This window comes from Schistocerca cancellata, chromosome 6 (assembly GCF_023864275.1).
Source record: "Schistocerca cancellata isolate TAMUIC-IGC-003103 chromosome 6, iqSchCanc2.1, whole genome shotgun sequence".
Taxonomy (NCBI): Eukaryota; Metazoa; Arthropoda; class Insecta; order Orthoptera; family Acrididae; genus Schistocerca; species Schistocerca cancellata.
Genome location: NC_064631.1, coordinates 444,063,462 through 444,085,492, shown reverse-complemented (window position 1 = coordinate 444,085,492; position 22,031 = coordinate 444,063,462). Strand labels below are relative to the sequence as shown.

At 39.7% G+C, this 22,031-nt stretch overlaps 1 protein-coding gene across 1 annotated transcript in view; it reads left to right on the top strand.

Annotated features, from left to right (window-relative positions):
- Positions 1 to 6,783: 6,783 nt before the first annotated feature.
- Positions 6,784 to 22,031, top strand: part of LOC126088378 (axoneme-associated protein mst101(2)-like) — a 120,841-nt gene continuing 105,593 nt past the window's right edge. The window contains exon 1 of the mRNA XM_049906517.1: positions 6,784 to 6,897. Within this exon, the coding sequence (XP_049762474.1) occupies positions 6,784 to 6,897 (114 nt within the window). The remainder of the gene's footprint in view (positions 6,898 to 22,031) is intronic.

The window sequence follows — 22,031 nt, the reverse complement described above, 5'->3', positions numbered from 1 at the left end:
CATCCAACATCCATTTGCGATTAAACTGCTATTTCGGGATTTGCACTGCGAGGAATTGGTGTCACAGTATCCACAATGCTAGAGCAAAACTCTTTGTCACGCTGCCTCGGTCTGCGAGTTCACAATTCTTGATTGCTCATGGCTCATCACTTAAATTCTTGACTCTAAATTCTCAAGGTTCTTCTAATATTTTCTGATCAATATTTTCTTTTCAGACTGGACAACTGATCATTACTTGTAATGTGTTTCTGTACGTTTTTACGTTTAAGAAGCGATCAAAATGTTTCCATTCGACTGCCGTTTAGTCCAGAATCGGTATGACAATAAGGTAAAACGCCGTGAGCATTCAGGTAATCTTACAATCGACGCACCAAGTTGTAGAAATCCGTTTGGAAAATCACTGTGTTCTGCTGCGTGAAGAAATAATTGTCTGCTGCTTATCCTCGTCCTACATGGATCGTCGAATCTTCAAGGCCTTGTTTAAGGAACGGAAGGGGTGCTAATAACATTGGGGGATACCAGGACTATACGGATAATGCTCTAGTGTCTCCCACCTGAGTTGGCGCAACTTCTGCTTTGCGACAGTTGCCATATGGGTAGTTGCGTTATTATGAAGAATCATGGAATTCGTCGCACCATTCCACAGCGGTGGTTTTCAATAGACATGCTACCCCATTCACATTCTTCATTCACCGATGGATGTATCGATGTGTTTGTCCTTCAGCAGCCAAGAAAAGAATAATAGCCCATTGTTCCTGTTTGGATGCATTTTATAATAACGTCGACACAGTTAACGTTTCTGCATTTACCGCACGTGCGTCGGAAAGACACGAATGTCACACTGACGGAACCGTGCGACTGCTACGGTCGCAGGTTCGAATCCTGCCTCGGGCATGGATGTGTGTGATGTCCTTAGGTTAGTTAGGTTTAAGTAGTTCTAAGTTCTAGGGGACTGATGACCACAGTAGTTAAGTCCCATAGTGCTCAGAGCCATTTGAACCATTTTTTTGTCGCACTGATGCATCACATACATGTTGGTACGTATATACTGGGTGATCAAAAAGTCAGTATAAATTTGAAAACTTTATAAACCACGGAATAATGTAGATAGAGAGGTAAAAATTGACACACATGCTTGGAATGACATGGGGTTTTATTAGAACAAAAAAACAAAGTATTGCTAGACTAATGAAAGATCTCTTGCGTGCATCGTTTGGTGATGATCGTGTGCTCAGCCGCCACTTTCGTCATGCTTGGCCTCCCTGGTCCACAGACCTCAGTCCGTGCGATTATTGGCTTTGGGGTTACCTGAAGTCGCAAGTGTATCGTGATCGACCGACATCTCTAGGGAAGCTGAAAGACAACATCCGACACCAATGCCTCAGCATAGCTCCGGACATGCTTTACAGTGCTGTTCACAACATTATTCCTAAACTACAGCTATTGTTGAGGAATGATGGTGGACATATTGAGCATTTCCTGTAAAGAACATTGTGGTGTCACCGCCAGACACCACACTTGCTAGGTGGTAGCCTTTAAATTGGCCGCGGTCCGCTAGTATACGTCGGACCCGCGTGTCGCCACTGTCAGTGATTGCAGACCGAGCGCCGCCACACGGCAGGTCTAGAGAGACGTCCTAGCACTCGCCCCAGTTGTACAGCCGACTTTGCTAGCGAAGATACACTGACAAATACGCTTTCATTTGCCGAGACGATAGTTAGCATAGCCTTCAGCTACATCATTTGCTACGACCTAGCAAGGCGCCATTACTGTTTATATTGAGATTATAAATTATGTACCGTCAGACCGATGAACACCAATTTTGGATTAAAGTTAAGTATTCCGGAAGATCCGTACTTTGTTACTAGACTAAACTCGTATAACTGTTCCAGACCTCACGCCAGCCTGCGTGAGCTTAAACGCGTGCCTTTCGGCTTCCTCCAAACCCCGTGAATTGGCTCCTGCCAATTCACAACAAACATCATCTTTGCTTTGTCTTACTTTGTTGTGCTAATTATTGCTATTCTGATCAGATGAAGCACCATCTGTCGGTCATTTTTGAACTTTTGTATATATATATATATATATATATATATATATTTGTTCTAATAAAAACCATTCTCATTCCAAGCACGAGTGTCAATTTGTACCTCTCTATCTACATTATTCCGTGGTTTATTCAGTTTTGAAATTTTTACTGACTTTTGATTACTCAGTATCTGTATTGGAGTCGCGCCACGTTGGGACTGTCACCTTAGGCTACGACCATTCGAGAATATTTTTCTTGTACAGCTAACGATTTTTTCACTCAACCTTGGAGCGATCGGAATTTACTGCTGTCATGCTTAGTTATTAGCTGCAGTCACATCCTCTCTGTGCAGTATGCAACAACTTGTAGATGTTTGAGGACTTACGGGATTCGAACTGCAAGAGATAAAGCAATTGTGCCTGTCGCTGCTTCTCTCCCCCCCTACCCCACCCTCCAAATCTGTTTCAATGGACTTCACCTGATAATCTTCTTGGATGGAAGAACAGCCCTCCAAATCTTTGAGCATAGCACACTCATCAGTCAGTTTTATTCTAACACTGCAGTTCTTCCTCATCTGCATATTTTCAGGGGGGGGGGGCGTTCTACCCTGATTTCATTTTTATAGGTGGAATTAAAATCCGACGTGGAAGGATATCAATGATACGATTCGATGATGACATTGCCATCCTGAGTGAAAATGAAGAAGAATTGCGTGATCTGCTGCATAGAACGAACAATCTAATGGGTATAGAATACGGATTGAGAGCAAATCGAAGAATGACGAAAGTAATGAGAATTAGCATAAATGAGAAAAGGGAGAAACTTAACATCAGGATTGATGGTCACGAAGTAAATGAAATTAAGGAATTCAGCTACCTAGTCAGTAAAATAATCAGTGACGGATGGAGTAAGGAGGACATCAAACGCAGACTAGAAATGGCAAAAAGCGCACTCCTGGCCAAGAGAAGTCTACTGGTATCAAACATAAGCCTTAATTTGAGGAATAAATTTCTGAGAATGGACGTCTGGAGTACAGCATTGCATGGTAGTGAAACACGGGCTGTGGGAAAACCGAAACAGAAGAGAATCGAAGCATTTCAGTTGTGGTGCTACAGACGAATGTTGAAAATTACGTGGACTGATAAGGTAAGGAATGAAGAGGATCTGCGCAGAATCGGAGAGGAAAGTAACATGTGGAAAACATTGATAAGGAAAGGGGACAGGATGATACGAGATATGTTAAGACATGAGTGAATGACTTCCATCGTACTAGAGGGAGCTGTAGAGGGCAAAAACTGTAGCGGAAATAATTGAGGACGTAGGCTGCAAGTGCTACTCTGAGACGACGAGGCTGGTACAGGAGAGGAATTCACGGTGGGCCGCATCAAACCAGTCAGAGGACTGATGACCCCAAAAAAAATAATTAAAAAAGATAAGGTGACAACAGTAGACTGCATCGAACAACACAGGTGGAAGAGCTCTTGGAACGGCAGGATATTCGTCGGATGGAAAGAACTGCCCGTTTTCTTGACTTAAATCCCATTGAACAATCGTTTGGGAGACGTCTCAAAGCATGTTCACATGTACCAAAGACCATGCCTCACTTCTCAGCCTCGCTGGTGGAGCAATGGTACGCTCTACCGAAACGGCGCTGTGTGAGGAACGGAACGCCCAACCACTAAAACGTCTTACCAAGGTTGTGGACAACATGGCAGAGCGTTGCAGAGAATGAGTTGCCGCCATGGTGACCATACACAAAAATTAGAACCATGCCCCACGATTTTTAATGTCAAGGGGACCATGATAAACCATGGCGGCTTCAGGTGAAATTATTACTTTTGAGTAAAAGTGTCCTATCTGTTAGTCTCCTTGCATATTTCTTTCTTCATTACGTTCTGCATTATACAGTACCATTTCTTTCTACGTTCATCGAGGTGTGCTACTTGGTAGTGACACATCACGCGACAGTGACTATCGTCCATACGTTTGGCACACCAGTGTATTTTTACCAAGCTGTATCTAACATGATTCCAGTTATTGGTTGTAGCTAATTCACCCACTAATTGGTGGAAAATATAGCACAGATCGGAATCGGAGGATAGAAAATAATTTCGATTTAATTCTAGGAGAATACGTTCGGGAAAAAAGATATCAGTCCTAACGCACGGTAGGTGTAAATTCATTTTGTTTATATACGGTGTAAAACCGATGACTTGCTTAACATGTGCACTTACGTCCCTAATGATCGGAGGCAATACGCATGTTCTGACTTACTTTTCTTTCTCTATTGCAGAGAGTAAAGTAGGTGGATTTTTTGTTCCGATTCATTGGAGTCGCTGTTCACTTCATAGAGCTACCAAATGAGTTGGTATTGGGAAGAGGTGTGTCCAATTGAGTATAAATGGTAAGGGATTACTAGTTCGGCATTATCCTTTCAAGAAAGAAACACTTTTTCGTAGTCTTGATCAAAACCGCAGGAAAGTTCTTTCAGCAGTATGCGCTCTCGTGGCATGGTAACGACTACGATTATCAACGAGTACGGGCTGTTTTACTACAGAAGAGAGTTCTGTATGGCTTCCCTGCGCACACATCAACTCTTGAGCAGCATTCAAGAGGCTGCCGTAGCCTCTAAGAGGTTACTTGTGTCGAGAGCCTTCTAACAGCCTCAAACGACAAGCGGTAAAATTTTACGACATCGGCAAAGAGGCGGTATAAAAATGTATGCTCGGCCACCTGTAGATAAAGAGCGCTCCTAGAGTTCTAACTCTACAGGCGGGCTTTGCAGCGACAGCGAAACACGCTGTTCAGCAAAAGGTTCATCTTTTCGCATGTAGGTATGAAGTAAAGAACGTCAACGTAGGTACAGTAATGTTTAACGTCTGGAAGAATTCAGCGATCGTAAATTAGCAACTCGTGTTACTTAAAATATGTACCGAAACTCGATGTTCAAGAATATGTAACCCGCATTTGTCAACTTTGCCCGTTTCAGTAGTATTCGATAAGGTGTTTCACTCTAATGACAATACGTAGCTTGACGGTGGTTCTATGGTATACCGGATGGGCTCAATAGCAACCAAAATTACATGTAAACAACTTTCGTACGTTTTTAGTCATTGTACTCGTATTTCCTTAAAAATTAAATTTGAATTTTGTGACATTTTGTTCAACGTGTCCTTAGAACATTGGGTTTTGAAACTTACAGAGAAAATTCGCATGGAAATCTAAATTGTATGAGACATTGCTGTCAGTAATTTGCTACTTGTCCGTCACTATATCTACGACAACTCAAAGCAGCCCTACAATTCATCTGGCAGACTACTAGCAGGATGAACATTTTGTGATTCACAAATTCACGACGTTCAGCGGAAAAAGAATAGTACTTTCTGTACATGTGAATACAGTGGTATCTTGTTTATCTGGCCTAGTAATACGAATCTCCTGTTCATATGAAAATCGCGGCAATAATCGATGTCGACAGTCGTTTAGTTTCAGTTCAGCCAACCATCCCTCATACATATGGTTGCAATATCTAGCTGGGACTCGTCGGGACACCCTGAAATGGAGGAATAGAAATGAAGTAAAATATTTATTTTATATAATGAATTTTTCTTTAGAACACAGTTACCATGGGACTTGCGGCAGAAGAATATAGTACTCGTTTTTTTTTAATATTTCATCTTCTTCAGAAAGGCTTGTTCCCCGTTACATATTTGTAATGCATCACGCAAGTCAGCTTGTAGTTAAAGTGGCACTGTAAAACTGACTCCACAGTCCCTGGCCGCAGTTGATTTGTTTGTGTGCGAGAATAGAAAACAAAAACTCGCATAATTTTAGCAGTTGGCACTTGCTTTCAGGATTTTCGGTTTCCTTAAGAAAGTAAATCGATCTTTCTTCCACGGAGTGTTTGTACTTCCATTCTTCCAAGTCACGCTTTTCAGATACACGTATTCCTAAAAACAATTATCGCCTGAAAACTTCAACCCATTTTAGTCAGGTATATTATAGTGTTTTCAATCATCACCGAATCTGGGATTTCAGATATCGTCATCCAATCAAATACTTGATATATATTAAAAGAAACAGCTCATTTCTCTAACAAGAAGAGGTCTCCAGTGGTGCAATTGACTTTTTGCGACCACCTATGTGGTGGTGTTGGTTAAGAACGTAGGTATCATTCGGAAGCCATTCACCCTGGCGTGCCCTGGTTTACGAATAAAAGCCGAAAAAATTTTAGCCTGTTTCTCTAGAACATTAAATTAACTCGAGCTTTTCCGACTGCTGTCGGAGCGTAATGGAGAGCAAATGACTGGATCACAGAAGGTGGCGGTTAAGATTCCTGTGGTGTTCCTATTAATTTTTTTTAATTTTTATTTTCCTTCAGTTACTTACTTCGAATGTAATATTTTTTAAGTTGCCAAGTCATTTTAACAGTTGTATTAACTTTCTTATTTGTACTCATTTTTCCCTTGACTCAAAATCATTGATGGATTTGCAGGTACCAAACACAAATCAGTTCTCTTTTGTTTATTATTTGCTATTTCCTCTTGCATTTGTTTTGTCAGTGTGCGGCACATAAAATGTCCAACAACGCAAATTCATCAACCTGCAAATGTCATGACGAAAGAATGGAGGAACTTGATGAAGGAATGAGGAGAACTGTCACAAATACCTTACGCTATGCATTGTCTGTTTACGAGGAGAGATCTCTCCGTTCTGAAAACGCTCCGGATTTTATAAATGCAAACGCAATAGCGATGGGCGAACGAGTCGCAGAGGAAACAACTCGATATGTGATGGAGAGTATTATTGTTCGGGAAGATGACCTCATTTTAAACAGCGCGGCTGATGAAGAGGATTTTTATGATGAGGTGAGACTTTTCGTACGACTGTCTATTAATTTTTTGATTTATTCTTCCGCTATTAGTATGAAAAGAACGTTCTTTGCAGTTGACTCTTCACGATGAAGACGTGGATAAATGTTTTAACCTATCCAACTGTCAGGCACCTCCATTGATGTACATTCCAGTAAAATACAAAGCAACGGCAGTTGCCTTCGCTGAAGTTCATCCCACTTACATTAATAGATGTTCCATAGAGCATGAATACGACATATCGTTACAATGTGGAACGTGTAAGTTTAACATAATTTTTTTTATAGTTCCTACTCCATATCGAAAAATTAATCTATAGAGTAGAAGGCACTGTCATTCAGAAAATCTTTTAATTTGTTTGTAAATGTTGGTTGGCTATCTGTCAGGCTTTAATGCTGTTTGGCAACTGACCAAAGATTTATGTGGCAGCATAATTCACATCTTTCTGTGCCAGAGTCGGATTTAACCCAGAACAGTGAAGATCATCCTTTCTTATAGTGTTGTAGCTGTGCACTTCGCAATTATTTTTGTATTGGGATAGATTATTAATAACAAATTTTATAAGTGAATATATGTATTGCGAAGGTACTGTGATTATACCGAGTTCTGCCAGGTAATCTTGTGCGAGCCCTAGCTATTATTCAGATTACACGCTTTTATGCAATGAATACTTTTTCTCTTGAAATGAATTTCCCCAAAATATGATGCCATGTGAAAACAGTGAATAAAAAATGGGCATAGTAGGCGAATTTACTGATATTTTTATCAACCAAAATTTGCAGTAAACCTAATAGCCTAAGTAGCTGAACCTAATCATTTGAGCAGATCATCAATGTGTTTCTTCCATTTCAGTTTCTCATTAATGCACACACCCAGCATTTTGAATTCTCTGCCTAAACAACAAACTTCTGTTCAAATTCTATAGTTATCAATGATGTTACGCCATTTACTGTATAGAATTATACTGTGTGTACTGTACAGATTTATACTGTGTTTTCTCCAAATTTGGTGAGAGTGCATTTGCAGAGAACCACTTAATAATTTTCTGGAAGCCATTATTTACAATTCCCTCAGCTGATTCTTGTTTGTTGGGTGTGATTACTATACTTGTATCAGCAGCAAAACGAACTAGCTTTGCATCTTCATGAATATAGAGTGGAAAGTCATTAAGATATATTAAGAACAATAAGGGCCCTAACACTGAACCCTGTGGGACACCATTCTTGGTACCTTCCAGGTTACAGAACTCTGCTGGTTTTTGCAGACTATCTCTACCATTAATTTCAGCCTTCTGCATTCCTCCATTTAAATATGACTTAAACCATTTGTGCACTGTCACACTCATACCACAATCCTTAAGCTTATCTAAAAGAATTTCATGATTCACACAGTCAATTACTCATTGAAAAGTATTCAACAAAGTGGTTTCCCTCGTTTACGCAGAAAAGGATACTTGAGGAAACGGAAACAAGATAGCAAATAAGGAGGAACTAGATTCGATAAGCAGTGTCCAATTGATACCAAAACATTTGAAAAATTTAAGGAAGCTCAGATGTGCCACAAACAAGAGACAACGTGTACATCGCAACAATGGACAATGGTTATCTCCGTTCCGTATCTCTCGGAGAAATTTCATTCTTTGCAAGTGGGAAGTGAGCAAGGATTTTTAAAATAAAGCACGGAATACGTCCGAGAAAAGTGACTAATTTGTTAGTGCAAATGACGTCGCAACACTTGAAGAAACTGTAGCAGCAGCAGAACTATTCAGAAAACAAATCGTTGATAATGGGTGATTACTGTAAAAACCTTTTTATTAATACCGATCAAGTGGGTTGCAATTAACGTATCATCGATCACTGGAGTTTCGGGGATCAAAAACAGTTTTGGTGCAAAAGAGAAATTTGGCGAAAGCTCCACATTCGTATACAACGCAGTATGCGTTAAGATTCGCTGCTGAATTGCTACCGAACGTGTTCTCATGTATGCAGGAGATGGGAAATAAATTCGGTCCTATATATTGAACGTTTGGAGTCAGAATACGGAAATGCGATCGTCACCTGCTCAAAATCATAAAAATTAACGAAAGAGCTGTTCAGACAATATTTGCAATCTGTAATGAAATCATACACTAAGGAAAATGATTTTTTGTTGCTTGCGGATTGATGGTGTGGTCAGGTGGACAGAACATTATGCGACCAAATATTTGTGAACAGTGCTGGAAAAGCTATATGCACTGTGAAAATTATTCCTCCAAAGTGTTCTCCCCTGTGTCGACCATGTGACGTATATTTTTATCGCCAGGTGAAATATATTATTAAAAAACTCCAGAGCCCACCTAAACTACTTCAAAATAAACGCTAAATTGCTAGAATTAAGTCGTAACCAATATACATTCAATTGTTCATTGGATTCTGTGCGCACCAGCCTTTGAAACGTGATGTGGCTGGTACGGATCGAAGTCAGCTAATGAAAAGACAGTATATCATAACATGAATGAAGTGTGCTTCTTGTTGAATTTGATGAAGAAACGATGTGAATCTAAAAGCGTAGTATCGCGGTATAAGTGTATATGTGTTTGGGTGTGGGCACTTATCATGGGACAATTACATATTTTTGTTTTTATAATTATATATTTTATGATTTTGGTTGGGGTAGCTAGAAATATTGTGAACTACATACGATATATTATTTTTTAAACATAACAGGTGACTCACCGCCTTCTAATAAATAGTTTGCGTGAGCGCTGCTATTTAGAAAAGAAAATATGCTTATTCTTACTCAAACTGTAATTATTAATATGGGTCTCAGGGGCTACTGGTTATTTATGTACCGAACTACACAAAGAATAACTGAGGTATTGAGGAATGTAATGATTTTCAATGTTTCTTGTTCATTATTTGCAAGGAAAAACTGGAGAGAATCTCATCTGCTGTTAGGCGACCAAAATGAAACACACTGAACTCATTCAGTGCTGTGAATTTTGGTAACTGAAATTAGTTTTGGCTTTGAAATTAATGAAAGATCAAAATTGAGAAGTCTCTCGCATTTACATTTAATATTATGACATGAAACGTTAATTAAATAATACAGTCAGCGTAATGGCCGACTAAATCCTGCTAGGGGAGATGAGCTCCCTGCACTACGAATTTCTGTAAAAACTTGGTTAATGAAAATTATTGGCTGCGATCATGAGAGGTGACAACTAAGTCAATAATACACACTTTCTAATAACAATTTCTGTTATATTTTTCAAAAATACAGATAAAACTTAAGTTAGTTATCAGATGGCACTACAATGGCGGCCTACCGCTAGACGAAACAAAAACAGGAGCGCTTTCAGTAAAGCAATAGACTCTGGTCATGTTCATTTTCATTACACAGATAAAAAGAATGTTCTTTTATTTTTATATCACATCGCAGTTTGTGATTTTTGGTAGTATTATTTAACTTTTTTTAATCTTTCTTATACATCGTGCACACATACACAGTCTTGAAATAATTTCCCTTCCCTTTCTTCAAATGTCCACTTATGTGACGTACCGTACAGTAGCTTGTGTATTTTGCCCATTGAGCGGCAATGTTTGTATGACGATTATCGCCCAGAAAACTATATATCTCGCAAAGAAAAATTAATTTTTGTGACTGTTGCACAGTCAGTATGAATACTAATAACTATTTTGTTTCTCTTAAAAAACGAAATAGTTATTAGTTAGAGAATTTAAATGATCAAATATAAAATATATAAATAAAAAAGAATTAAAAACGCATGGGAAAAGATTCCAAATGAAAAAAAGAATGACAGGAAGACAAGAAAAGGACAAATAAAAGAGTTAATACAATGATTAAAATGACTTGGAAAAAGATTAGAAAATTTAAAAATATTACATTTGAAGCAGATAACTGAAGAAAAATAAAAATTTTAAAAAATGTTATACGAATGTGATAGGAATCGAGCCCACCACCTTCTGTGTTATAGTTTTTTACTCTCTGCATTACGCTACGACGACAGTCGAAAACATGGAGTTTGTTTAATACTCTAGAGGAACGGGCTAAATTGTTTTTCGGCCTTTACTCGTTGGCTTCAGGGTGTGACATCTGGGTTCTTAAGCTACACCACCATACAACCATACTGGTGGTTGCGAAAACTCGAGTGATCCACTGGGCTCCTTGTAAGTAACCAAATTCTCTGGTGTAGAAAGCTGTTGTCTCTTCCTCAAATGCCGAAATCAGATTAATTATTTCGTGATTTGGGTTCTCATTCTTCAATTTGTTCAAATTCATCTTGGTTTGCAGGCCCATAAAACTGGCAGTTTTCCATTCATCCAGACATCTTTGGGTGTCGATTAATATATTTATTATTTCAAATATCGAGACTTTATTCTTCTCCACGCTTTTTATATCCTTTTCAAACAGAGCCAAGTTTGATCGCAGACACATGCAGTAAATTTCACTGATCGGACTACTGAAAAAACCTGAAATTGTTTTAAGCAGTCTGACTTCGGCATCAAAAAATTGTTGTAATGAAATCCAAAGCTTAATAATTCTCGCAACTGCGGGCTTTAACAACAGCCATCTTGTTTTTGAGTGAGGGAGACGAGTATGCTGATTGATATCAACGTATAAGCAGAACTTTTTCAGCTTCTCTGTCCTTATTGCATATATTGAAAAATAATTAAGTATTTTCATGACGATTACTTCAATGTCGACAGTTAAGACTGCAGCAGCGCTTTGTATTATACTGTGGAGAGCATTGGCTGGGTATGCAATTCCTTCTACATGTTTTCCAGTCCTTTTTTAAGTTGGTGGAACACATTTCGCTAGCGCGTTGATGAGGCCCACCGAAGTTGATATCATCTACACAAAAAGCGATTAATTTATCTAATGGCATTTGCAGTTGTCTTAAAGTGTCTAGACGAAACCTTGCTGTTCTCTCAGATGTCTCGTTATTCAGTGGATCAAATTTCAACAGCTTCTTTTGGATTCCGTCAGTTTAAATAAAGTATTGAACGACTAATGACAACATATTTCATTCTAGTGGCTCGATGCGTCGAAGCCTACACCGTAAAACGAAACTTACTGCAAATGTTTTATGCATTCGCACACGGAGTGTGGTGCAAGAATATTTTTAACAATCGCTGTAGCTTTTGTCTTGCCTGTCGACTGCTTTGCGGTGACTTTGGAGTCAGGATACATTAGGGCATTCAGTTTGACGGTACGTCAAGAGAACTGAAGGACTGATAATTTATGACAGCTTTATAAGCTGATGTTACTTCTGCAGCAGCAAGGAGCCATTCTTCCTGACTATCTTCTTCGAACATGAGTGTAGGAATAGGCTTTCATGTATATGCTACCTCGAATATATTTGTGTGATTATTCGTAGACATGTGATGCCTCACATCTGTATCACCTCCATGAGTTACTGAAATGAAACAGTTAGAAATCTCACACAGTGTTTCCTGATCAGTACGTCCTTTCTTGACAAAAGACCACTGTTTTATGTAATCATCTGAGAGGTGGCACTTTCTCTTTCCATCCTTCGGCATTTTCGCAAGGTCTGATAAGTTCATCAGACGGTAAACAGTTGCCATTAACACTTTTGTCATCGAAGCGCACGTCACTATACACTTCACGCTTATATACTCGCAGTAAACAGTTCAAACATTACTAATTTGCATTCTTTGTTCGTGTTAAGTTTAGAAAGAATCGTCTTATCAGATCGCTACTGAAATGGGAATCCTTCCGCGTGGCGCTGCTTAAATAGTTTCAGCCCCGTATTACTGGAGAAGGCTGGTATTTTCTCGAATGATGGTGCTAAATATAGAAGGTGCTTGCGTCGTCGATACTGGATACGTAATATCCAGCGCTATCTGTGAGACAACCTTGTCAACATAAACTTGTTGACATAAATAAAACTGGCCGGCCGCGGTGGTGTAGCGGTTCTAGGCGCTCAGTCCGAAACCGCGCGACTGCTACGATCGCAGGTTCGAATCCTGCCTCGGGCATGGATGTGGGTGATGTCCGTAGGTTAGTTAGGTTTAAGTAGTTCTAAGTTCTAGGGGACTAATGACCACAGATGTTAAGTCCCCTAGTGCTCAGAGCCACATAAATAAAACTGAGTCTACATTTACATGTTGCGCTAGCAGTTGGTGTTACTTCAGTACCTGAGCCATGCACGTAACTGTATTTTCCTAAAAATCGGGACAAGGAGGTCTATAACGGTGACGCTCCCGATAAATCGGGACGGATGGCAACCCTAATTGTACACCGTTCCTGACACAGCGTCAGCTAACAAGCTACTGTACTGTACTGCCACCATTTAAGACGAGTGTGGAATGACTCTTAAGAAAAGGCTTGAAAGAATTATTGAAAAATATATCATCAGAATTTGGTACGGGAACGTCAACGACATGAGGCTGAATGAATAACCGGAGAGAAATGAAGGCTTTTGTTTCAAATTCATTACAATGGATATTTTTTAAAAAAATCTCTATATAATCACAACTACAAACAGTGAATCAATTGACGACGCACTTTTCAAGTAGTTTAGTGGAGACAGGGGGACTGGCGTTCCGACATCGGTCCAGATAATACAGGAAAAAGCGAGAACGTTAAACAAGATGGTTTTATGATGTCCCCAACTTCACAGCCGGCTACGTTTGATTAAAATGGAGAAAAGATTGAAATGGAAACGTCAGCTGGTGAAAACCTTTCACGGAATTACAACAGCGACTGGAAACTTCAGAAATGAATTCGATAATCTTATTTCCCTTTACAGGTCGATTCCAGATAGAGCTTATACCGCCGACTAATCTTTTTTTTTATCGTATGCTACGCAGCAAAACATTAACTTGCAGATTAGACGATTTTGCAAAAGGCTGTAATAAGAACGAGAGCAGAATTACGATTATGGCTTTCAGTAATATATCAGGAAAACATAAAACCCCTCTTCTGTTAAAAGGGAAACCATAAAATCCCCATGCTTCAAAACATATGAAAAGGTCCTCTATACCAGTCCAACTAAAGAATACGATACCATATTGTTGAACGACAAATCTCCGTCACGTCCCAGTGTAGAAAACTGGTCATTGATGACATTAAGGTGACATTTATACCGCTTAAAAACTGTATCTTTGCAGGCTACGGACCAAGGAATTCTGGAAAATATGAAGGGTGTGTGCAAGAGACAGCTACAAAGTACGGTTGTTGCAGAAAAGGGAGAAAATGGTGTGGTGGCACTTTTAAAAGCCATAAAACTCAGAGACGTCATTCATATTAGTGCGTCTACGGTGAATCACGTTACCGATTCAGTAACCATAAAATCTTTGAAAAATCTATGGCCAATTGTTTGTGAGTCCGCTGAGCTCTTTCCATAATAGAGAAACCCGTGAAAACGTCGAACCATAAGCAGTTTCTTGATACTTTTGCAAAGATGTAACGATGCTCAACCGTAGGTGTTAATGACGTAAATGACTGCCTTCGAAATGACAACGACGTTGGCTGAGATATGATATCTAATGACGAAATTATCACCGTCTGCTCTTCTGTAGACAATGTCGAAACTGATGGTGGATTACCTGACAAAGTTGGCCCTGAGTCTGACATTACGAAGAATACAGAGGTAACAACGCAGCTGGACAAAATGACGTTCATTTAGGAACACCAGATTGGAATAAATTCGGCAGAACTAATGCTGGTGAAATGCTTTGGTTATCGTGCTGCATCTGAAAGGAATATGAATCTGCCTCAAAACGAATTCTTATTATTTCATAAAACTCAGTATATTTTTTCAGTGCCTCATAAAAAATTATGACAAAATAGTATCTGTCTTGTGCGTTTATGATGTGTTATACGGGGTGTTGTTTACAGCATTTAACTCTCTTCGTTTTAACTTTATACTGCAATTTCCGGATTACGTTTGTCTTTTACGATCTGGACGACCTAAGATCCCATCCACTCACAGTAAAATGTTTCATCATTGAAACCGTCAGTGCCGATGACTCATTAAATTTTACTCCGCTCTATGGGTGTCTTGCACTGTAATAAAGGCTTTTGTGTGTATGTACCATTGAATATGGCTAGATAACGTACAGTATTATAGAATTAGGGATAGGATATTCAGTTGATCAGGACCGGTAGATGGAGATCACTTCTCATGTTGGAACCGCTTGTCCTGATTTGCATTAAGGACTTATTCTTAACCGTGGCTGTTAAGTTGCGGATGATAAAAACTTAATAATTACAGATTGAAGCCAGAGGCTGGGTAATACTACTCTGGATAGAAGCAACTAGAAGATCATAACGAAAATTCTTCGGGCTGATGTTCAACTTCGGTAGAATGCTGGCACTGTTAAGGAAGCAGAATACATCACATTTCTGAAACTGGAGGGTAACTGGTGAGCTCTCGTATAAGTTGGGTACAATTACTTTCACAACTGTAGTATTCCACATTGTAGGAGCAGTAACACACTGTAACTCAACAACGTTTTTACTGTGTGGTTGGTAATAATTTTAGTGAGTATCTTTCGAAATACAGGGAAGAGTCTAAAAGGACTTAGTTTATTCCGTCTTGTCTTCTTTTCAACGGAAACATCCCGGTATCAACCTCACTCCAGGGAAACCACGGAAAATATAAAATGTGCCGCGTTTTCACGAATGGAAGACCATTATACTAACCACTGCACCATCTCACTCAGGTCCTTACTTCTGTATCCCACCTGGAAGGCGGCGCGTGGGGAGGAGCAGGAAAAGGTGAAAATCTCTCGGTACTGCAGTGTGAATTAAAATCACCTTTACTTTAGCAACAACAGTAATACACAACTTTTCCCTGAGGTGCGAAGCTGAAGCTAAGTGTCCCGGCCGTCTGCTCTTGATCAAATGGGCTGAAACTGGAGCGGAGCTCGTAGAGCCCTCCACAGCACCGGCTAGAGGGCGCTGTCTTCGGTGTCTGTCGTAGTGCCAACTTAAGAACTTTAATACGTCGTAGCATCGTTGCGATCGATACCACACTTACATGTGAAATACAACAATTAAGTCATTCGTCTAATTTTGGAGGAATGTGTTCCTCCACACAAACGCTGTAAACATTAAAGAACATATTGTAAATACGGCTGATATCGTTTCTAGATAGTTACATTGATATAACACGCGTTTCTTTAATGATATTGTTGGTGTGATGTTCATTCCGAAAACTGGTTTGATGCAATCCTCCAGTCCACTCGATCCAGCGCAAACCTCATCTCAGAATAGTTACTGCAACCACGTCCATTTCTTTCTGCTTACCTCGGAAGCTTTCTATACAAGAATTATTTATATGTGAGAAAACTGAATAATTTGATTTCAAAAACGTTCTCCTCATGGTACGTGTACTTCAGGTCTGAACAAAACTGATTATTGGTTGGCACTGCGTTGAGCATATGAGCAGTGTGGAGGAATAAAACTTTAAACTTTATGAAACGCACAATTTGTAATAAAGACAAATTATCTAATTAAATACCAAATGAAAGCAAACGCATGCACAGTGAGAACTATATAAATAAAACCGAGTAAGGAAGTACATTACGAATGATGTGTGATATGAAGTGCAATTTTAGACTTCGAAACTCCACAAAAATTAAATTACTGTTCGACTCGGAAGAAAATAAGTGTTGAAAGTTACTAACACTGTTCACTGAAAATTAACGCACTTGCTCACGCGACACCTGATAATCCTGATTACACTCTGTTTGCACCCAATAATGCAAGGTGAGGTCAGCCCTGAAATGTAAGTGACTTACCTCTTGCTCAGCATTATGTTTTTGTGTCTCGAGAACTGATGTTCCCGAAAGCAAATACAAATCAGCAGATGCAGCAACTACAGATAAAAAATCCACTCTAATTTTTTTTTCCAGAAACAATCTGTTGCTGCATGTGGTGTACGTTGCAATGCATAGACGATAACAATTCAAAACTTTACTATGACTCATGGCGGTAGATCTCACTTTAAACTAAATCTTTTTTGACAAATAAAACTCTCAGTATTGACTGAAAAGACCGCACAATATAAAAAGGCTCCAACAATTACAAAATTCTCTTATTACAAGGAAACTACAAACGTACCTTTAAAATTCCTCCCGAATCTTTTCTATTAACATAAATAATAAGAATGTATTAAGAATTTCCATCTCCAAAATAAAGTATTGCAGATAGCTTCTCCTGGATTCATAATAACAGAATCTCATTCCCTGAACAACTCAAATAAGGATGTGTCAGTGCTGCACAATTGACTAACAAGTCAACCAGAGATGAAATTAAACACAGAGTCAAGGATCTTATTCACTTGTCATTCAGTGTACTCATTCATCTTTGTCCTAGTATAGTAAAGGTGAAGTATTTACAATCGCAGAAAACGTATGACACCTTACAACCGTCTTCATCTCTTGGTCTCCCTATACGATTTTTACCGCACACACTTCCCGTTATTTTATTCCTGTTGTGCGAAAAATTTATTCGCCCCCCAATTCTATTCAGTAAATTCTCATTGGTTACATTATCTACCCATTTACTTCAGCACTCTTCTTTATCACATCATTTAGAAGGTCTCTATTCTTCTCTTATCTAAACTGTTTATCGTCCATGTTTCACTCCATACAAGGGTACACTTCAGGCAAATAAATACTTTCAGATAACACCTTCTGGTACTTAAATCTATATTCGATGTTAACGAAGTACCTTTATTCACAAAGATTTCCACGTCATTGTCATTCTATATTTTATATTTTCTCATCTTCGACCATCATTAGTTATTTTACTGCCCAAATAGCAAAACACTTCTACTAATTTAGATTCTCGTTTCCTAAAACAGTTCCCTCAACATAATTTGATTTCATTGAACTACATTCCATTACCGTTGTTTTGCTTTTGTTGATGTTCATCGTACATCCTCCCTTCAAGACTCTGTCCATTCCGTTAAACATCTCTTCCAAGTCCTTTGCTATCTCTGACAGAATTACTACGTCATCAGCAAACCTCAAAGCTTTTATTTCTTCTCCTTGAACTTTAATTCCTTTACTGCTTGCTCAGTGTAGATTGAATAACATCGGGGACAGTCTACAACTCTGTCTCACTTCCTTCTCAAACACTACTTCTCTTTCCTGCACCACCACTCACATGAGTGCTGTCTGGGTTCTGCACAAATTTTCAGCTGCCTTCCGCTGACTCTGCTTTACACCTGCTACCTTCAGAATTTCGAAGAGAATATTCCAGTCAACGTTGTAAGTATACAAATACTATAAAAGTCGGTTTGCCCTTCCTTAACCTAGCTTCGAGAGAAGGTCGTAGGGTGAGTATTGACTTTCATTTTACTACGTTTCCCTGGAATCCAGTCTGATCGTCCCAAAGGTCGGCTCCTACCAGATTTTACGTTCTTCTGTAAATAATTCTCGTCAATATAATGCAACCACGACATATTAAAATGACAGTTCAGTAATGTTCAGACCTGTCAGAACCTGATTTCTTTGGATTCTTTCTGAAGCCTGAGGGTAATTCGCCCATCTCATACATCTTGCACACCAGGTGGAACAGTTATGTCATGGTTGACTCTCCCAAAAACATAAGTAGTTCTGAAAGAATGCCGTTTACTCCAGGGGCCTTGTTTTGACTGAGATCTTTCAGTATTCTGTTAAATTCTTCTCCCAGCGTCTTATATCCCATCTCATCTTCATCTGTTTCCTCTTCCCTTTCTATAACACTGTCTTCAAGTTCGTATAGCCTCTCTACGTACTCCTCGCGCTTTTCATCCTTTCCTTCTTTGCTTAATAATGATTTTCTATCTGAGCTGTTATTCATATAGGTGCATCTCTTTACTCCAAAGGCCTCATTAATGATGAGTCGTTTTAGGTGAGAAAATTGACTGAAGTGCAATCACAGTTTAAGTCACATCATAATCTATGTCGCATCACGATGACGACAAGTAGCCCAAACCCTCCTAAAGATGCATGACTGGAGATATGCCTGAATAGTAAATAATAATCCACTTGTGACTAGTGAAAATTTCTTGACTCACCAGACAAATAATTTCAAGTATTCGAGCATTAACGTGCCGTATATTTGCTTGGAATGGTCTGGCTGTTACTATATTATGTACTTGAGCGTAACAAAGGGTACTGGTAAACTATCAGGAAACTTTCTTCGCCCATATAGGAATAAAACGTGTTATATGCATATGCGTCCGGAAACGGTTTATTTCCATGTTAGAGCTCAGTCTATACTTCTCTTCATAATCAGACTAATATTGGAAAATAACTCAGAAACAGAACGCACCAGCATTACATAAAACGTTTTCTTATATGAGATGTTCAAAATACCTTCTTGGTTGCATACAGTAAGTTGACACTCTTAGGTTGACCGCTAGTGTTTCTTGTTCCGATGGTACTAAAAAGTAATTGGAGTGTGACTCACGTGATTGTGTTGGCATGCAATTAACTTCCCCTCTCTATTTACATCAAACACGTAGCGTGAACTGTTTAGTGTTCATACCGATCTTGTTTTCCGGTAAAGGACGGTGGAAGTGTACTCAAACGCAGAGTAATTGACGTGTGAGTCACGCCATTGTTTGTGTTGACATGCAATTAGCTTCCACGCTCTGCTGACGTCAAGCTCGTAGCATGGACTGTTTAGTGTTCATAGCGGTCTTGGTTTCCTGTAACGGACGGTGGAAGTGTACTCGAACGCGGAGTTGGCAGATACCTGTTTGCTGTACAGATTAGCTGGTATGTAATGGCCATACGCAACGTTTGTACTGCGAGCGGTTTGCAGACAGACGGTCGTCTTAAAGAGCAAGAGGTGGAGCAACTGCTTGGTCTCCACACTCTCCGAACACAAACGCATCTGACTTTTATTTGTGGGAGCATCTGAAAGATCCTGTGTACGGAACCCCGGCACATGATGTACACTGTCTTCGTGCCCTTAATGTGGAGGGGTGTGAAGCATTACGCAATTCTACAGGGATACATCAGCACATAAAGGATTTAGTGAGATGGCGAGTCAGTACAGGAACCTTTTCATACCTCGCTGATATATTCTTTTCCTGTGTGTTTCCTATGACTAATCTGATTTTGAAAAGAAGAATAAAATGATCACTAACATGGCGCCATGTCCATACAACCAACAGGGTTACAGTTATTGAATTATATGAAATAAAATTGTCGTAAATTCTGAACGGTTTCCGTTAGGACGTTCACTCTGCACAGTTGTCCGTGGAGCATGATGGGAATCAGCATACGCAAGCATGGTTTGGTTTCGCGACGAAGCCCACTTTCATTTGGACGGGTTCGTCAATAAGCAAAATTGGCGCATTTGGAGGACTGAGAACTCTCTTCGCCATCGAGAAGTCTCTTCACCCTCAGCGGCTGACTGTGTGGTGTGCGATGTCCAGTCGCGGAATAATCGGTACGGTATTTCTTGATGACAAGGTGAGTGCCGAACGGTATGTGAAAATCTCGAAAAATGATTTCATCCCCGTTATCGAAACTGACTGATTTCGACAAGATGTGGTTCATGCAAGACTGAGATCGACCCAATCGAAGCAGGAGAGCGTTTGATGCCCTGGAGGAGCAGCCTGGGGACCGCATTCTGACTCTGGGGTGCACAGCGGCCATTGGCATGGGCCTCGATTGGACGCCATATTCTCCTGACATGAACACATGCGACTCCTTTTTGTGGGGCTATTATAAAGGCAAGGTGTACAGCAATAACTCCATATACATTGCTGATCTGAAAACAGCCATTGGTTCAAATGGATCAAATGGTTCTGAGCACTATGGGACTTAACAAAAATGGTTCAAATGGCTCTGAGCACTATGGGACTCAACATCTTAGGTCATAAGTCCCCTAGAACTTAGAACTACTTAAACCTAACTAACCTAAGGAGATCACACACATCCATGCCCGAGGCAGGATTCGAACCTGCGACCGTAGCAGTCCCGCGGTTCCGGACTGCAGCGCCAGAACCGCTAGACCAAGTTTTCTGCGCCCGACTGCTACTAAGCATGTGTATATATACATATATATCCAAGTCATCCATTACTGTGTTGATACTAAAAATAATGATATATATATATATATATATATATTATCGTGTCATCTTTGAGAAAAATCATTATTTTTAGTATCAACACAGTAATGGATGACTTGGATAACGTTGAAAATAGTTCAAATCTCTATGGCGACGCTGTGGTCCATCCGACAATGCCTGATGTAGATTTAAATAACGTACAAGGTGAGAAAGATATGCAACCCGAATCAACGGAAGAAATTCTGCAAAATGTGAGATGCTCACGATCCATTTTGCTGTATTGTTCAGTAAGTTAGCCAATATGATGAGCAACAATTCCCAGTGCTTCGACAGAAACAGTCTCAACAAGTAACAGCTAATATTGATAAAACATTTCAACAGCAAGCAGTGCAGATTGACGCAACTCTCGAGTGTGTTTCCAGGGAACAACCGGAACAGATGAGAACTGTCTCTCTTCGTACTGCCAAAAAACGTGCATCAAATATTGATGAGAAATTCGGTGCGATGCGTACTGAAATGGCGGCATTAAAAGACACTTTTCAGGAAATACCTGAAATCACAAAAGAAAGTTATCGGATGATGGCGCGCTATAAACTGCGCACGCCACACTACAGGGAAATGTCACTCAACTTACACAGCAACTGAATGACTTAATCGTTAGCCAGGAATCGAAAATTAATTAGAGACCCACAGCACGGAGTACAAAACTGGTCCATGATCTCAATTGCTGGTTAAGGGATAAGGAAAACAAATCAGCACAAAACTCAATAATGAGTCACGTATTGCTACAGAGGCATCACGTGTATGTGGCGCTGCGGATGAAAATGTCCAAGGCGACTTATCACGAATTGCAGGCAAAGATATATAAAAGAGCGAATTACCGGACTGGCGCAGCAGTGTAAACGCACAATTCGCCAACCTGCGATGTGAGGTCGATGTCATAAGGAATACCGCAAATGATGCTCATGCGACACCAATACCTGCTCTTGATGTATATAGAAACGCAAATAGTATAATCAGATCCACCGAGACGTTCTGAACCCGGCTAGTCCATAGGCCGATTATTCATCTACGTCTATTT